Here is a 19,050-nt window from a genome sequence, read left to right as displayed (position 1 = left end):
ATGTGCTGATTGTGGAAGGGGACAGCAGGGGGGAATGTAGCATGACTCCCAGGTTAGAGCAGCTGGAGGGATGCTGGCACTGTGTACTGACACGAGGGAGACTGGGGGGCAGATCTGCAGGGGAAATTCAGAGCCCGTTTTGGGCATATGTTGAATTTTCCATTTTGTTCCACATCCAAGTGAAGATGGCAAGGTCAGGAAGGAATCCCTGGGAGCCATCTGCATGATATTTCAGATCATGGAACTGAGTGCGGTGTCTGTGTTGGCATCCCAGGGGTCTTGTGGACTTGAGTTGTGAGGAGTGAAGCTGGTTGGGGTGGTGGGATGTTGAACCTAAGTTGGAAGGCTGTCACTGTGGGGACATGAGTGTGTGGCTGGGCTCACCGGTACAGCTATGCTCAGCTCCAGTCTCCTCAGTTCTGGGTCTGTCCAGTAGGTCTGGGGGTGGGACAGGTGGAGTATCACGAGGGGCATTGCTCAGGGGAGTTGTCTCCCCAGAAGGGCTTGAGGCCAGAGACTGGGAGCCTCTCGGGCTGAGAATCCCTGGCCTCGCCAGACTGGAAGGAAGGCGTGGGAGAAGGGCTTTGTAGTGCTCGGGGCCCCCCGTGGGGGTTCACAGCTCAGTGCTTCACTGTCTCTCACCACAAAACCCACTTCCTATGATGTTTTGTCCCTGAGTTATCTCCACTACCATGAACTTCCTGTGCGCAGAGCTGGGCAAGCTCTCGGGGAAACACAGCAGCCATGCTGAGGAGCCTGGACTTCCTCCCTCCTTCCTGTCAGGGCCAGCTCCCGGGGCTGCAGGTGCACTATGAGTCTCAAAGGGCAGGACCCAGACCAGGCCCCTCCCTGCCCAGAACAGCATCTGGCGCCTGGCAGCACATTGATAGACATTCGTGGAGTGAGTGCTGGGCTGAGGCTGCTGCATGAGGCTAATTTTGATTCCTGAGGTCCTGGCCCCCAGAGATAAGAGGCCTCATTCCTGGAGTTAAGAAAGATACAGCCCCCTCCTCAGATGACTGCCTGAAGAATCCATTCATAAACGAGCATCATGTCATAATCACCTGTCTGTCCAGTAGGATCGAAGAAGGAAAAAGTGGGCGGGGCGTGGTGGCTCACGCCTGTAATTCCAACTCTTTGGGAGGCCGAGGCAGGCAGATCACTTGAGGTCAGGAATTCGAGACCAGCCTGGCCAACATGGTGAAGCCCCATCTTCACAAAATACAAAAAATTAGCGGGGCATGGTGGCGGATGCCAATAATCTCAGCTACTTGGGAGGCTGAAGCAGGATAATTGCTTGAACCCAGGAGGTGAAGGTTGCGGTGAGTCGAGATTGCACCACTTCACTCCAGCCTGGGCGACAGAGTAAGACTCTGTCTCCAAAAAAAAGAAGAAAAAAAAAACATGGAAAAAAAAAGAAGGAAAAAGCTGAAATTCCAAATTGTAGAGACTTTCCTTCTCCTAGGCGCCACTCTCCAGGACAGTGACTAAAGAACAGCTTCAACAAACCCCTTTCTCTCCCTTTCCCTCCCGGGATCTCACACACAGGGAAATGGCAAGGCCTTGGGTGACTGTGAGAGGAAGCAGAGACCACCTTGAAACTCGGGTGTATTAAGTCCTTGGCCTTCTCATCTTAATCTGCTCCAGAATAAAAAAATTAAAAAAAAAAAAGTCCGTGGCCTCACTGGTGGTCAAGAGACCACCTTGAAACTCGGATGCATTAAGTCCTTGGCCTTCTGATCTTAATCTGCTCCAGAATTAAAAAATTAAAAAAAAAATCCGTGGCCTCACTTCCCCTGGAGGGAGAAGGTGAGGAATCCTCACATGCAGACCGGCTAGGATCCTGCTGCTGCCCTTTGTGCTTCTGCCACCCTGGGCTAGTCACTTTGAGTCTTACTTTTCCCATCTATTAACACTAGGGACAATACTCCCTGTTTCATAGAGTTGTTAACTATCATAGAGAAGATTAAATAAAGAAGTCACCATGAAGACACCTACCTCACCCACACCGGCACACACTCCAGCTCAGTGCTGGGTTATTGTGTGCGTGTGTGCATGCATTTGTGGGAGATCAATTGCATGCAACCCCCTAAGCTGCTTAATTTCAGGACCTGCCATTTGTAGAATGCTGCATTCAGAGCAAGGCCCAAGCTCTGGGCTTATCCCACAGTCCAAAAGGAAAAGGACACACAATTGTCACATCTGTCCCCCACATCTGAAACTGCAGGCAACTCCATTCTGCACAGAACAGAACCATGGCAGAGATAAACCAAAATGGCAGTTAGTAAAACAGTAAGGTTTGGAATTCGGTATGTTTCAAGATGTACTGCTTCAGAATAGAGCTATTCTTGGTTTGTTTTTTGTTTTGAGACAAGTCTTGCTCTGTCACTCAGGTTGGAGTGCAGTGGCATGATCTCAGCTCACTGCAACCTCTGCCTCCTGGGTTCAAGCAGTTCTCCTGCCTCAGCCTCCCAAGTAGCTGGGTTTACAGGTGTGCGCCACCACACCTGGCTAATTTTTGTTTGTTTGTTTGTTTTTGTTTTTTTTTTGAGATGGAGTTTCACTCTTGTTGCCCAGGCTGGAGTACAATGGCACGATCTCGGCTCACTGCAACCTCTGCCTCCCAGGTTCAAACGATTCACCTGCCTCAGCCTCCCGAGTAGCTGGGATTACAGGCATGCGTGCCCAGCTAATTTTGTATTTTCAGTAGAGACAGGGTTTCTCCATGTTGGTCAGGCTGGTCTCGAACTCCCAACCTCAGGTGATCCAGCTGCCTCGGCCTCCCAAAGTGCTGGGATTACAGCCATGAGCCAGCGCGCCCGGCCTAATTTTTGTATTTTTAATAGTGGCAGGGTCTCGCCATGTTGGCCAGGCTGGTCTCAAATTCCTTGGCTCAAGTGATCCGTCTGCCTTGGCCTCCCAAAGTGCTGGGATTACAGGAGTGAGCCACCATGTCCAGCCAGAATAGAGCTATTGTTAATGCTCTGAGGATTTCAGACTAAATTACAGGGCCATGAACTAAAACTCTTCTTTGAAAGGAGCTGGAGGTCTCAGTAGAGACATCTTCCCTTCAAAAACTTTCCCCACTCCTCAAATCCAGGAGATTTGGCCCTTCTTTGGGACCCACACCCCAGCACTACCTCTGTTAGATCACAGATCACCTGCCCTGGAATTGCCTGTTTCCTGGTCAACCTTGCTTCTGGGTGGTTTGTTCCTTAGGACAAATGGTCAAGCCAGCTGGGCTCGCCACTGTGCCTGGTCCATGGTAGGTGCTTGGTGCAAGTATTTTCTTAATATAATTAAAAAGCTGCTGGACATGTTTTCACCTTAAAGAATTCTATCTGCAGAGGAGGTTACAAAGGGGATTAGAGTCAGATGTCCTGCTGCTGATCCAGCAAGCAAGGAGTCACCATTTGTGTATGCCCACCCATCAACATTACTGTGAAGAGCCTGGGAGACAGGGAATCCTAGACACTAAAAAACAACTGTGCAGTGGAGCTGTGGAATCGTAGCTCTGGAAGATGGTGGCTGAGAGGGTGGAGAAACTGAGGGAGGCATCTGAGAGCCTCTGTCAGAATTTTGTACTTGGGCTGGGCGTGGTGGCTCATGCCTGTAATCCCAGAACTTTGGGAGGCCAAGGCAGGTGAATCACTTGAGGCCAGGAGTATGAGACCAGCCTGGCCAATATGGTGAAATGCTATCTCTACTAAAAATGTAAAAATTAGCCAGGCGTGGTTGCACGCACCTGTAGTCCTAACTACTCAGGAGGCTGAGGCAGGAGAATCACTTGAGCCCAGGAGGTGGAGGTTACAGTGAGCCAAGATCACACCATTGCACTCCAGCCTGGGTGACAGAGTGAGACTCCATCTCCACAACAACAACAAAAAGTTTGTACTTGATATGTGACCACAGAAACACAACTCTGAGGTGCCGTCCCTGACATTAGAGAGGGTGCCCAGGTGAACAGGCATAGGATCTAGCACCACAGAGCTAGAGCCCTGGTGAGGCAGGTTTGACCACAGACAGGGCTTCTTTCTTCCTCTCCCCATCTTCCCTGTTAACCTCCTTCCCCAGCTCCAGCTTCTGTGGAATGGCTCAGTGCAGCAGGTGTTGGGGGTTTAAAATTCAGGTCTGCTAGAGGCCTGAAAGCCCCTAGCTTGGTGCCCACAGGGGATTGGGTATACAGCAAAGTGGTGGACTGGCCACAATGACACTGTCCCTTCCAGAGCACCTAAAGGAGAAGCTGGAGCAGTACGTGAAGCAGCTGCAGGTGGTGAGGGTGGTGCGGCAGGAGGAGCGGAAGGGGCTGATCACCGCCCGGCTGCTGGGGGCCAGTGTGGCACAGGCAGAGGTGCTCACATTCCTGGATGCCCACTGTGAGTACCAGGGCACCGGCCTGGGTGTAACCTGGAGGCCCCCTCCCTGCTAGAATGAGCCAGGGCCACAGCCTCACCAAGGCCCCTTCCTGTTCTCTGTTCCGGGAGTGAAGGAGGCTTGGGACCCACTCCAGCTGCCTCTACCCCTTTCTCACCCCAATCCCAAGGATGTCTCATCAAGAAGACAAACATTCCTAAAACAACTGGTGACCCCAAAATCACTGGAAGTGTGCTCTGGGGCCCCAGACATTCATCCCTCCCTGTACTCCCCATCTGCACCTTGCTCTGAGCTTGGCCCCTCAGAGAGGCCTCCTGTTATGACTGAACTGGCTTGTTTGGGGCTTGCTTCTAGGGCAACATGGAGCCAGGAAGGCCTCCTTCTTGCCCAAAACCAAAACACCTCCCTACTGTTGTGGAGGATGAAATATTTTCCCTAGGAGTGGTGATATATATTAGGGGAAGCTCTAGACTTGGAGTCAGAATTCTTGGTTTGCATTCTGACCCTGCCCCACTAACAGCCTCAGTTTCCTCATTTGTAAAATAGGAATGAGGATACTAACCTTACTGAACAGAACTATTACTCTGAGGGCCAAATGAAGTAATACATGCAGAAGCTCGCTGAAAGTCTCAAGGAGCTAGAAAAATGGAAGAGATTATTCTTCTACAATTAGGGCTGAAGCTTGACAAGCAGATGCCCCTGGGAGGGGGAACACCCTCTTCTGAAATCCACATGTGGGCCCAGAGGGCTGAGCCAATGGATCAGCTGGAACCCCTGAAGATACCATCCAGGGCCTCCCTGTGCTTTTGGGTCATCTGAGTTGACCATGTTACTCCCCTGAGACCTCCCTTCTCCCTGCCAAAGCTGCCTCCGCCTTTGGGGGTAGAGGGGTGGTAGAAGGGTTTTAGGAAATTCTGTGTGCTCCCTGTAGCTGTGGGGCTTGCTGCTTGTAACCCAGGAGTAGGTGGACGGTCTCTTATCCTCCTGGGCATTCCCCCCAGGATGCAGCTTGGGCTTCGCTGTGGGCAGGACCCTGACTGCTGCCTCCTGGTTGGGGCCTGCAGGTGAGTGCTTCCACGGCTGGCTGGAGCCCCTCCTGGCTCGAATCGCTGAGGACAAGACAGTGGTGGTGAGCCCAGACATCGTCACCATCGACCTTAATACTTTTGAGTTCGCCAAGCCCGTCCAGAGGGGCAGAGTCCATAGCCGAGGCAACTTTGACTGGAGTCTGACCTTCGGCTGGGAAACACTTCCTCCACATGAGAAGCAGAGGCGCAAGGATGAGACCTACCCCATCAAGTAAGGACCGCAGCCTGGTGAGCCCCCAACCTGGCCCCAGTCCTACCCAGTTCCAGGAACCTGTGCCATCTCACATCAACATTTGTTAGGTGCTCTATCAAGCACTTGACATATTGTGTTTAATCCTCACTCCCTATGAAGCAGGTACAATACTAAGAATACTAAGGCTCATAGTGATAAACACTGACCTAAGATCATGCAGCTAGCAACAGTGGAGCAAGGACACCCTTCCCGGACTGTCTGGCCCTAACCGTGGCACTGCACTGCCTCATACCATGACATTTTGCTCTTATTCACCACTTACCATGTGCCAGGCACTGAACTAAGGGCTATACATTCTTTAGTTTATTCCTCCCTACACATAAAAGGAGTGGCCCATGCTTGCAGATGGGGCAAGAGATGTGATGGAGGCCATTGTGGAATAGTCACTGTAATAAGAGGGAGTGGTGTGTGCCCCCAGGTGACTGTCTTTGAAAAGACTGAGAATATACTAAAAGAAAATAGACACATTTTCTGCAGCGTGAAGTTTGTAGCAGTTGCCCTGAACTTCTTTGGTGAAGGGCCAGATGATAAATATTTTGGGCTTTGCCAGCCACATATAGTTTGCTGCATATTCTTCGTCTTAATTTATTTTTTATTTTTTTTACAAACATTAAAAAATGTAAAAACAATTTTTTGCCTCAGAGGCTTCTAAAACCAGGCAGCCAGATTTTGCCACAGGCTCTTGTGTGCCAGCCCCTGAGCTGCAGGGTAGACAGTTGGAAGTCAACCCAATGTTTAATGCCCACTGGGCTCACCTTCCCCTCTTATACTCACCCCATCCTCCCCTCTCCAGGCTGCCTGTTGGTGTTATTGGAGACTGTAAGTTTATTTTAACAGTTGTCTCAGACAAACCAAGTTGAGGAGTGACTTTTAGTGTAGCCTGTGGTTTGGGATTATTTGTGTCATTGTTATCTTAGACTGGCCAGTATACTTAAGGCTCAACTGAATATACATCCAGGACGGAGGGAAGCAGAGGTTGGAGATACAGTAGCCAGAGATAAGAGGGAAGGTTTGAAAGGAGGAAAGGATTGGTGCTTCTTCCTCTCCACGTGCCCAGAATCCTAAAAAATGCTGTCCATGCCAGGCACAGTGGCCCACACCTGTAATCCCAGCTAGATGAGAGGCTGAGGTGGATTAGGTGGATTGCTTGAGCCCAGGAGTTTAACAACAGCCTGGGCAGCATAGCAAGACCCCATCTCTTAAAAAAGAAAAAGAAAAGAAAAAAAAAAGAAACCTGCTCAGAGTCCCAGTAGAAAGGAACTCAGGTGAATGCCACAGGGAGAAATCCCACGGATCCTGAACAGCCAGCTGCTCTGTCTCCGTTAGAAGGAGAGAGGGAAAGGAAAAGGCAAAAGAGAGAAAAGAAATTGGAACTTTCCACTGACCCAATGTTTGTTTCATAGCTGCCTTTTGTTTGGTGTGCACTGCAACAGATCTCCACCCCCACCCCCATGCCAGTGACCAGGCACACAGCAGCACAGTCAGAAAGAGGGCACCTGGCCCCCACCCATCACTGACGTCTCAGGCTTCAATGTCCAAGGGCCATACAACTGGAAGACAAAGCTCCAGTGTTTGAGGAATGAATGTGCTCCTTGGCCCACATGCCCCGGTAGCATGCATGGCTTGCCGAGGCTCTTCACATAGCGCCCCCACCCCAGGAGGACTGCTGACAGTCCCCTCCTGGCCTCCCATCTCAAGCCAACCAGAGCCTAAGAGGAGAGGCAGAGGACCTGGGGGATCCTAGGGGTAGGCCAGGACATAAAGGGTGTTTACTAGAGGTTGCCTGTGGTTGTGAATTTACAGTGAAGCTTCTCATGCAGGGTTTGTCCTCATGGCTAATCCATCAGTGACTTCTCGGTCTGGGAGACTTCTCAAAGACAAGACTCAGGGCCTGTCGGGGGAGGAAGCAGGTTGGCTTCCAAGTGCTCCTCTGCAGTTCCAGCACTCTCTGAGCCTCTCAGGGTGCTACTTGGGCTGGTTTAAGACCCCTCGGAGAGGCCAGAGCCTCTTCCAAAGTGATAGGAAGCCAGCCTGAGCATGAGGGTTTCCCAACTGAAATTCCTTCCAGAAAGTGGCTGCAGGAGCCAACTTCGGGGAGACAAGAGCAACCACAGGGTAACACCAGGGTCACGTTCCTGGGTAGTCACCTTGATGGATCAGCCGAATGAACAGTGATTAGGCCCCAGCTGTGTGTAAGGCACCTGGATAGGTTCTGGGGTTACAGGGGTTTCTGTATCTTTCTGCTTGGTTGTACCACATGAAGCTGCCCACTGAGGGCAGCAAAGCCCTAGCCATGCCAGGCTGGCTCACACAGAAGCCAACAGCTGATGATTGTGCTCCTGTCCTGTCTCCCTGGCCCCCACCCCAGCATTCCATCTCGCTTATACTTCCCCAGGTCCGCTTGGATACCCTAACACTTAGCCCAGTCCCTCTTAGAAGCAACCTGGTATCTAAATTCTAGGAATTAGATGCTTTTGTCAGTTTATCTTATCTTGAGTCCACACCTCCCTGCCTGTGTCTGAAAGCCAGAATCTTTTTATAACCTTCTAAATGTTCCCTGTAGCCCAAATTGAGCTTGATCTCACCTGACTTTCCACCGTTTCCAGGAGCACCTCTTATCAGCTTTCTCTGTTAAAAGCAACTGGCAACTTCTCCCCAAATCTACAGTTTCTCATGCAGTATAAATGACCAAGGCTAGGCGCCTACTAAAACTGTGGCTTAATAGTCCCTAAAGGGCAGGGCCCCTGAAACAGAATGGAGTCAGCCCAGCTGATAATATTCATTCATTCATTCATTCATGGTTTGAATCCTGCCTATTTTCAAAAACAATTTCACACAGCTTCTGAAAGTTGAATATCTCCTAGGCTCGAGGCACTTTGCTGCCAAAAAGTAACTAATGGTAGCTTTAACCTCTGTGACTAGATCGAGCTCTGGGGGAATAGGATCTGTCTTTCTCCGTTCTGTGTGTCCATCATGTAGCACGGGCCCTGGTGGCCAGTGTTACGTGCATCCTAGGTTGAACGAACGAATGAGTGCCTTTTAGAGGATAATTACATATTTCCTTGACCTGGTCCTAGAAGGGGAAGAGGACATAGTAAAAGCTAAATGATGAGTTAGTGGACGGGGGGCTGCACGTCCTGAGAAAGAGGAAAGGAGGGGGAGGTAGGTTAGGAGGGGAGTCCACAAACAGCTTTCCCCGCCAGGCTCTGCTCCTCCTCTCCCAGAAGATGCACATGCTTCTCCCTCTGTCTCTCCAGATCCCCGACGTTTGCTGGTGGCCTCTTCTCCATCTCCAAGTCCTACTTTGAGCACATCGGTACCTATGATAATCAGATGGAGATCTGGGGAGGGGAGAACGTGGAAATGTCCTTCCGGGTGAGAGTGAAAAGGGCTTTGGGGGAACCACAACATCCTAGGGGACAGCTTGAGAAACATCTCTCAGGCAGAGGTGGCATCAGGGACATCCCATCTGGAACTGAACTAGAAAGGGTGGCTATTTCCCAATGTGGCTCTGCCTCTTTTCTGCTCCCCCTGTCCATGGCAGTAGGGCATGAGCAATCAGCTCAAAACAAACTACTGGGCACAACTTCTCAGAGGGAAGGAATAATAGGGGTAATGAGGACTGGACATCTGGTGACTGGGGACTCTTTTGCAATGTCTGTGGGAAAGGGTTAGGGTGAAGATAGAAACAGGTTAGTATGTTCACAACTAGGGCTAGAAAGAAAAAAACAGATCAGTAACCAGTCATCATCCTTTTTCTGGAAAAATCAGGCTCCCCTTCCCAGTTCAAAGGACACATGCCCTGGTAACCTTTGAAGTTTCCCTACCTGTGCTCAATAAGCCCTTCATAACAGTCAGAGAAGATGGTGGCCCCAACTCTGGTGGACCCCAGAACTCTTAGAGATTCCAGGAATTAGGCAAATCAGGATTAGGTCAGGAAGAAAGGATTGCCTCTCCATGAAACCTACACAAATCTCCATGCCATGGAAAAGTAATTAGTAAGTAGATGAGCTCATTTATGAAGTCACCTCTCACGGTGCCTGATGTGTATTAAGCACATAATTGATGCCTGCTGTTACTATAACGATGATGTATTTCTGTTGCTGCCACACCAAAATGAATAGCAACATACTTTCCCACCTAAAACCCAAGAGAAGACACCAGTGGGAGGGATGTCTTCAGCCAGCCCACCAGCATAGAAAAGGGTCACCTGCCAGTCACTCCAACTCCCAGCGGCCCAATCCTGGGCTCCTCCATGAGTCTCTGACCTCTGTTCACCCTCCTAGGCAGCCAGTGTGCTAAGGGCCCAGGTGACTACCACTAGCCACCTAGCAGCCAACTATCCTTGCTATTAATTAACAGACTGATGCTCTGGTTTTTATCACCTGAACGAGCTGATAAACTCACATTTCCAGGTCAAAAAGCCAAGTGATCAGAGCTCAGAGTAGGTATACAGGCACAGGTAACAAAAATTAACCAGCAGGCTTTTCCCTAAAGTGGGCCCTGGTAAACACAGGACCCTGCAGTCTCCCTGTGCTTAAGTCAGAGTGAACCAACATCAGAAAGCCTGGGATTGTGTAGTCATTGCCTACGAAGAAGCCTGGTCGGTATCCTTTTTTCCAGGGAGAGAGAGCAGCATTTGCCCAAGTCCTTGGACCTGGGGTCTGGTGCCCTGGGAATAGAATAGAGCTGCTTATGGAGAGACTGTCTCACCTAGCCCACTGAAGGCCTCGTCCCATCTCCTCTTACATCAGGTGTGGCAGTGTGGGGGCCAGATGGAGATCATCCCCTGCTCTGTCGTAGGCCATGTGTTCCGGACCAAGAGCCCCCACACCTTCCCCAAGGGCACTAGTGTCATTGCTCGCAATCAAGTGCGCCTGGCGGAGGTCTGGATGGACAGCTACAAGAAGATTTTCTATAGGAGAAATCTGCAGGCAGCAAAGATGGCCCAAGAGGTGAGAGGAAATGGTTCTCGGAGAGGTTTAGATGAAGAGAAGTACGGCCCCCAGACCCTGTTCATGGGCCTAATGGCTGGGACCCCCCTCATCTCTACCATCTGGCGCCTCCCTTCACCCTCAGGGCCCTGTGAGCTAGAGCCCAGGAGAAGGCCACAAGGCACACAGGTTTCGAAAGCTAGAGAATGTTGTCCCTAGGCATAGAGTCTCTGCATCCCTTCGGAGGGGAAGGGAGCAAAAGGAGATTTGGGGGAAGAGCCTCTTACAGGAGGAATGGCTCTGAGAGCCTCGGCATTGGGGAGTGGGACATAATTGTCTGGGGAGTCACAGGAGATGGACCAATAAGCAGGGGACTCCAAAGCTAAGGCGGGTTTTTGGGATTGGGTGTGAGGCTGGGCCAGTAGCTTTAACAGGTCCTGAGTGGGAATGAACATGAGAGACAGTAGCCCCAGGTGCTCCATGCTGTCTGTACTACTTCAGCCCAGACAGGAAGGTCAAAGACTGGTGGAACTGGCTGGGTAAGGTGGCTCACGCCTGTAATCCCAGCACTTTGGGAGGCCGAGGCGGGCGGATCACCTAAGGTGAGGGGTTTGAGACCAGCCTGGCCAACATGGTGAAACCCCATCTCTACTAAAAATACAAAAATCAATTGGGCGTGGTGATGTGCGACTGTAGTCCCAGCTACTCAGGAGGCTGAGGCAGGTGAATCGCTTGAACCCGGGAGGGGAACGTTGCAGTTAGCCAAGATTGCGCCACTGCACTCCAGCCTGGGCAACAGAGTGAGACTCCCTCTTAAAAGAAAAAAAACAAAAACAAAAACTGGTGGAACTGATCCTTAGGGGGCTGGCTTGGTTGACAGAAATCCTTCGGTGACATTTCGGAACGACTGCAGCTGAGGGAACAACTGCACTGTCACAACTTTTCCTGGTACCTGCACAATGTCTACCCAGAGATGTTTGTTCCTGACCTGACGCCCACCTTCTATGGTGCCGTAAGTCTTGAGAACCAACCTGCCTGCCTATCACCACAGCACCCCTTGGAGAAGTTCAAGACCACTGACCCCACAGATGGATGACAAACAAGAATTGACTTTTACCCTGCACCCTCCTTTATCCAGGAGGAGGACTGAGAGGCCACGCTGGGGCTTCTAGAGATAGCAAAAAACCTTATAAAGGGCAAAACAACCCACAAGCAGTGGTCCTGAAACATTAGCATGCATCAGAATCACCAGGAAGGCACAGTAAAACGCTAGGGCCCATCCCCAGAGTTCCTGATTCAGAAGGACTCAGGGGAGGTCTGAAAACTTGCATTTCTCACGAGTCTCCAGGTGATGCTGATGGTCCAGGGCTCACATTTGAGAACCACTGCTTATAAGGAAACTCCCACGTGCTGAGGGCTTCTTCCAGGGACCTGGCGTCCTGGGAGGTTCCCTGCCTGCCCCACAGAGGGGTTCAGTCCTGCCCTTTCCAGCCTCTGGGGCTCTGCAGCTCACTTTGCTGTTAGCTCCAGGCATGTGGGTTAACGCACAGAGGAGAGAAATGACGGGGGAAATCCAGCCATGCAAATTTGTTGCAGTTGACTGGAATTTGTTCCAGTGGGGCCCCATACCACACATGAGGAACCTCCTGACTGTGCCATCCTGCTTCCCCTCTCTGCTCACCCTTCTGCAGATCAAGAACCTTGGCACCAACCAATGCCTGGATGTGGGTGAGAACAACCGCGGGGGGAAGCCCCTCATCATGTACTCCTGCCACGGCCTTGGTGGCAACCAGGTATGCAGCCCACCCATCTCCGGAGCATCTCCTCTCCTCACTGGCTCCTTTTCTCTACCCTAAAGAGTCCTTTCCTGAGGACTGGGAGGGAGGAGATACCATCCCTGCCCTCAGGAAGCTTCCAGTTGGAGGAGAAGGCATAACACACACAAAGTCTGAATAAGGGATATCCGGAGAGAACGAGGCATCGGTGCTAGGTGTGAGAAGGGGATGGGAGGGAGGGTTGCTCATCAGAGGAGGCTTGAGGAGGCTAGCTGCTGGGGGATATTTAGGGGTGAGGGTGGAAAATTTTCGAGCACATCCCATCACCTACACTCAACTTCAATCTTCAATGCATTCTCTGCCTAGAAGCTACCACTCTGATCCTACCACCTTCCAGGGACCCCAAAACTAGGTGCCCAGCACTAGTAAGTGAGAGGCACTGAAAACAGAGCCAGAGCGGGGAAAGGAGTGGTGTGGGCCACTGAACAAGCCCGCTGGCATATGCAGGTGAAGACAGTCATTCTAGAGCAGTTTCCTGTACCACTGGCCTGCAAGATGATTTCTGGTGGTGCACTGGAGAACATTTTTTATTTTAATAGTAATGTATTCGCAAAAATAGAACAAGCATATCACATGATTTCACAGATGTCACTTAAAATGAGGCTAAGTTAAATTTAATTTTAATCTAATTTAAAGGAAATGTGATTAGGCACGGTAGCTCACACCTGTAATCCCAGCACTTTGGGAGGGTGAGGCAGGTGGATCACATGAGCCTAGGAGTTTGAGACCTGTCTGGGCAACATAGCAAGACACCCCGTCTCTATAAAAAATTTTTTAAAAATTAGCCGAGTGTGGTGCCACACGCCTGCAGTCTCAGCTACTCAGGAAGCTGACATGGAGGATCGCTTGAACAAAGGAATTCAAGGTTGCAGTGAGCTATGATCATGCCGCCACACTCTAGCTTAAGCAACAGAGCAAGACCTTGCCTCAAAAAAAAAAAAAAAAGAAAGAAAATATACTGGTCGGGCGCAGTGGTTCACACCTGTAATCCCAGCACTTTGGGAGGCCAAGGTGGGAGGATCACTTGAGCTCAGGAGTTTGAGACCAGCTTGGGCAACATAGCAAGACTCCATCTCATAAAAAAGAATTAAATATATATATATAATTCCAGTATAACCCTGATATGGTAACAATCCTGAAGGCAGCACATAAATGAGTAAAGTCTTGGCATGGCCTCACATTCACTCTCCTTCCCAGGAGACCATGCATGGTTGACAGCTCAGGGCAGGTGGCTTTGGAAGGCTGGGGGTGAACTCTTCACCTGCTTCTCGTCTTGATTTCCAGTACTTCGAGTACACAACTCAGAGGGACCTTCGCCACAACATTGCAAAGCAGCTGTGTCTACATGTCAGCAAGGGTGCTCTGGGCCTTGGGAGCTGTCACTTCACTGGCAAGAATAGCCAGGTCCCCAAGGACGAGGAATGGGAATTGGCCCAGGTGAGTCAGTGTCCAGAAAGCTCAGAATCAAGAACTTGAGGCCAGGTGCAGTGGCTCACGCCTGTAATCTCAGCACTTTGAGAGGCCGAGGCGGGCGGAACACGAGGTCAGGAGTTCGAGACCACCTGGCCAACATGGTGAAATCCCATCTCTACTAATAATACAAAAATTAGCTGGGCATGGTGGTCGGCACCTGTGATCCCAGCTACTCAGAAAGCTGAGGCAGGAGAATTGCCTGAACCTGGGAGGCAGAGGTTGCAGTGAGCTGAGATCGTGCCATTGCAGTCCAGCCTGGGTGACAGAGCAAGACTCCATCTTGGGAAAAATAAAAAATAAAAAGAGAACTTGAGGCCACATCGGCCCCTCTATAGTTTCTTCATTTTCTTCCTGAGACGCCATGGGGTGGAGTAGAGCAATGTAGAAGGTAGGTAAGTGTGGGCGTGGCCACAGGCAGGGTTCTTGAGGCTTAAAGGGTATTTGGTGATGACTGATGTAAAAATGGGGTGAGAGGTTATGGTTCGTGGCTAGCTATGCCATGGTTGAAGCATTTTTAGGCTGAACCCAATGAGAAGAAGGTGAAGAGTCATTCATAGTTCCTGCTTGTCCTCTGTGTCCTAGGCTCAAAGCTAGGCACTCACATACCTGAGTCCAGTTAATCTTTCAGAGGCTCTTTCCAAGCAGGAATAGTCACTGTTTCTACAGATGAGCTGGAGCTGGAGGAAGCCCAGCATGTCTGTGACTGGCCCAAGACCCATCACTAGTAAATGGCAGGCCTGGGATTAACCCCTGATGGGTCTGACTTGAAAGCACGGGCTCTTTCCATTACACCACACTGCTCCCGGATATGCCATGTAACCGCCACCATGCTGAGCTCAAGCCAGCACCCTGAGTAAGCCTCCCTACTCCACCCCAGCTTAGGAAAGAGGAACCTAACCTGGAGGCTGCAGGGAAGGGAGCAGTCTAAACATAATCCAAGGCAGAAAATTGGAGGTGGAGCAGTGGCCCTGGGTCTTTGAGCCTGGCCATCTGGGGGTGGGGGAGGCCCTGAAAGCATTTTTCTCTCAGCCCATGGTCTTGTCTTTCACCATTTCATCCACTCAGGCTGAAGCTGGGGATAGGGACTTGGCACCAGATAGAGGTGGGAACTCAGGAATGTGTCTCATGAGAGGGCAGGAAAGGAACGGGGAAGTGTCTTCTTTGTGCCTTGTGGGGTTCCCTTGGCTTTTATCAATTGTACCCCATCGCATTGTCCCTGGTAGCACTGTTAGAGGTCTATGGCCCAGATTGACCTTTTGCTTTGTCATCTTTTAGGATCAGCTCATCAGGAACTCAGGATCTGGTACCTGCCTGACATCCCAGGACAAAAAGCCAGCCATGGCCCCCTGCAATCCCAGTGACCCCCATCAGTTGTGGCTCTTTGTCTAGGACCCAGATCATCCCCAGAGAGAGCCCCCACAAGCTCCTCAGGAAACAGGATTGCTGATGTCTGGGAACCTGATCACCAGCTTCTCTGGAGGCCGTAAAGATGGATTTCTAAACCCACTGGGTGGCAAGGCAGGACCTTCCTACTCCTTGCAACAACATTGGGCCCATTTTCTTTCCTTCACACTGACGGAAGAGACCATTAGGACATATATTTAGCCTAGCATTTTCCTGTTCTAGAAACACAGGCTTCCAAAGTAGGGAAGGCAGCTGGGGGAGGGTTCAGGGCAGCAATGCTGAGCTCAAGAAAAGTACTTCAGGATGGGCACAGTGGCTCATGCCTGAAATCCTAGCAATTTGGGAAGACAAGGTGGGAGAATGGCTTGAGCCCAGGAGTTCAAGACCAGCCTGAGCAACATAGTGAGGATCCCATCTCTATGCCCACCCTCCCCCCCCCACAAAAAAAAAGCTGGGCATGGTGGCTTATGCCTGTAGTCGCAGCTACTCAGAAGGCTGAGGTAGGAGGATTGCTTGTTCCCCGGAGGTTGAAGCTACAGTGAGCCTTGATTGTGTCACTGCACTCCAGCCTGGGCAACAGGTGAGACTCTGTCTCAAAAAAAAACAAAAAAGAAGAAGAAAAGTACTTCTACAGCCATGTCCTAATTCCTTGATCATCCAAACCACCTGCAGAGTCCAGTGAAATGATATATTCTGGCTGGACACAGTGGCTCACACCTGTAATCCTAGCACTTTGGGAGGCCAAGGCAGGTGGATCACCTGAGGTCAGAAGTTTGAGACCAGCCTGGACTACATGGTGAAACTCCATCTCTACTAAAAGTACAAAAATTAGCTGGGCATGATGGCACGCACCTGCAGTCCCAGCTACTTGGGAGGCTGAGGCAGGAGAATCGCTTGAACCCAGGAGGCAGAGGTTGCAGTGAGCCAAGACGGCACCATTGCACCCCAGCCTGAGCAACAAGAGCGAAACTCCGTCTCAGGAAAAAAAAAGTATATTCTAACAGACGGATCAGAGGTCTAAGAGATCCTCCCCTGCTATTATTACCCGAAGTCTGTAGAACTGTTTACAGATATCTCCCTGACAGGTGTCCTTTATCTTACTTTATCTGTACAATAATCCTGTGAGAAAGACAGGACAGAAACCACTGTGCCTATTTTACAGATACGAAAACTAAGACACAGGTAAAGGGGCTTGTCTGTAGTCCCATAGCTAGCAGATGGCTGGAGCCAAGACTGAGGCTCGTTCTTCAATGCTGAGCCAGGGCTCCTTCCACTGCACCACAAGAACACTAGACCACTTGCCACCAGCCTGCTCATTCCCTCTTCCTCCATTCTGATCATTTCTCACTGGCTGGCCTCCACAGAGCACAGGAAAACAGCCAGGGCCAGGCACGGTGGCTCATGCCTGTAATCTCAACACTCTGGGAGGCCGAGCCGGGTGGATAACCTGAGGTCAGGAATTCGAGACCAGCCTGGCCAACATAGTAAAACCCCATCTCTACTAAAAATATAAAAATTAGCCAGGCATGGTGGCACACACCTGTAATCCCAGCTACTCGAGAGGCTGAGGCAGGAGAATTGCTTAAATCTGGGAGGCGGTGAGCCAAGATCACGCCACTGAACTCCAGCCTAGGCAACAAGAGCAAAACTCCATCTCCAAAGAAAAGAAAGGAAAAACAGGGCCAGGTAGTCATTGTGGAGAAAGCACACTTAGGAATCCTGGGATGTTAGTGTTAAAAGAAAGCTCCTGGAGCCAGTGATTCTCAAGTTTGTCCCAGAACCCTTTTTTCTAAGCCCCATACAAAAGGTAGATTAAAAAAACAAAGGAGCATGAGTGAAATTGAGAGAGGGACAGGAAATGCCTTCCAGCCCCCAACTTCTAACGCTCTGGAAGCACAACGTGAAAATCACATAGCCCAACCCTATCATTTTCATATTATGAAACTGAGTCCAGGTAAGTGAATCTGTCCAAGGTCACCCAGCAAGGTATCAGTAGCCCTGAGGGTAAGGACTCTGATAAGGCTCAGGAGGGTCCTGGAAAGCCTGAGGCAGCAGGAAGAGTGTGCAGAGTTGAGCATGTCTGGAAGGCTGATCCACTGCTGGGCCCACATAAAGCCCCCATGGGGAGCAGACCCGACTGCACATGGCTCTTTTGCCGGAAGAAGAGCATGGCTGCGCAGAGGACTAAAATTTCATCTGGGAAGGCTTCTTTTGACTGTCAGTAGCAGGATGTCACCAGATGAGGGTGCTATGGGACCACAGCTGTCTCTTGTTCCCATGCAACTCAACCCTGCAGGAGGCCTCCTACATCCCTGAGAGCCTTCTGGACCCTACAGAGGAGACATTTTGGGGTAGGCCAGCCAAAAGGAAAGGAGAGAGTGGCCACGGACCTGGAGTAGGGAAGGGAAAAAGTTCCCGGAAAGAAGAGAATTGGATGAGAGGTCTCAGTGGAAATAAAGGTTTTCTGGCATTGGTCAAGGAAACTCGTGTTGTATTCTCTTACCTGCGTTGTCCCTTAGCTGAATCAGTTGATTTGGGCTATGAAGAACCACACACATCTGAAAAGTTCTGTTACAGCCACTGTCTCGTGTCCCCAAACATTCTCTGGCCCTAAATCTAACCTGTGTATTGTGTCAAGCACGTGGAGACGTGAGACGTGAAACGAGGTCCTTCCTGTCCCCATGGAACTCACACACTAAATGTAAGCAAATCATGGCAAGCCTGGAGATGCTCCAAGAGGTGCTGGATGAGTTAGAAGGAGCAATTCCTTCCACTTAGGGAATCAGGTAAGGCCTCACAAAGATGGCAATGTTTGACCTAAGACCTCGGAAGATGTGTCCTCAGATGGGAAGGGCTCAATAAGCAGAGTTGTCACACAGGCAGCAGCCTGGCAGGAGCAAAGCCACAGAGGACATGTGGCCCCAGTGGGTCTGAGAAACCCAGAGGACATTGGGGTGAGGGAGTGACAGGTGTAGAAGCTGGAAGATCAGAGTTACATCGTGAATTTCTGGGGCCCTAGGCACTTTAGCCTTCACGGGGCTCTTGCTCCATTCGAAAAAAAATTAATGTTATGACTATGTTGGCATAAAGATAAATGTAATCCAGACTGATTGTATTTACTTTATTTCTTCTGGTTTTAAAAGAAGCTAAAACATTTCTATGGGCCCTGGGCACTGCACCTGCTGTGCCTACTGGGTAACTCAGCCCCATACAAGAGTGGGTTGGGACCCAGCTGAGAGATGCTTTGGTAGGTCCGGTAAGCCACAGGGAGTCATGGAGCCTAACCCTAGCCTTATTCTTGGTTGCATTAAATATCCAAACGTGGATCCCAGTATCCCTCATACTATCTATGGTATCACCCAACAGCTCCCCATCCCAATCATATGATGTAGCCCAACCAAGGTGCCCAGCTGTGTCAAGAAGGTTCCACCTGCCCCCAAATAGCATAGCACTTCCCAGGCGCAGTCAGCCAAGAGTTACTCCCGGGGAGTGGGAGATGCAGCAGGAGGGAGACACAGGCTGTGTCTAGAGAGTAGGTCTGGGTTCAGGGATGAGGGGAGGACTAGGGAAGGGAGGTGGTGGAGAAGAGGGAGAAGGCACTGATGGGAGTGGTGGGAAGGCTCAAGAAACTAGCTTTGGCCAGGCACCAATGGCTGACAACTGTAATCCCAGCACTTTGAGAAGCTGAG

At 50.6% G+C, this 19,050-nt stretch overlaps 1 protein-coding gene across 9 annotated transcripts in view; it reads left to right on the top strand.

Annotated features, from left to right (window-relative positions):
* Positions 1-18,805, top strand: part of GALNT6 (polypeptide N-acetylgalactosaminyltransferase 6) — a 39,382-nt gene extending 20,577 nt beyond the window's left edge. For 7 of the 9 annotated variants that reach the window (XM_063711787.1, XM_024256745.2, XM_063711786.1 and 4 more), the window contains 8 exons: positions 4,227-4,376; positions 5,439-5,673; positions 8,973-9,090; positions 10,470-10,670; positions 11,530-11,661; positions 12,341-12,442; positions 13,769-13,921; positions 15,233-18,805. In XM_063711787.1, coding sequence (XP_063567857.1) covers positions 4,227-4,376; positions 5,439-5,673; positions 8,973-9,090; positions 10,470-10,670; positions 11,530-11,661; positions 12,341-12,442; positions 13,769-13,921; positions 15,233-15,346 — 1,205 coding nt within the window. In that variant the 3' untranslated portion in view covers positions 15,347-18,805. The remainder of the gene's footprint in view (positions 1-4,226; positions 4,377-5,438; positions 5,674-8,972; positions 9,091-10,469; positions 10,671-11,529; positions 11,662-12,340; positions 12,443-13,768; positions 13,922-15,232) is intronic. The other 2 variants (XM_054527248.2, XM_054527249.2) reach the window with 2 other exon arrangements.
* Positions 18,806-19,050: the final 245 nt, after the last annotated feature.

This window comes from Pongo abelii, chromosome 10, assembly GCF_028885655.2.
Source record: "Pongo abelii isolate AG06213 chromosome 10, NHGRI_mPonAbe1-v2.0_pri, whole genome shotgun sequence".
In the NCBI taxonomy this organism is placed as follows: Eukaryota; Metazoa; Chordata; class Mammalia; order Primates; family Hominidae; genus Pongo; species Pongo abelii.
Note: the sequence above shows the minus strand (reverse complement) of the source record. Positions and strands in the feature narration are given on the sequence as shown.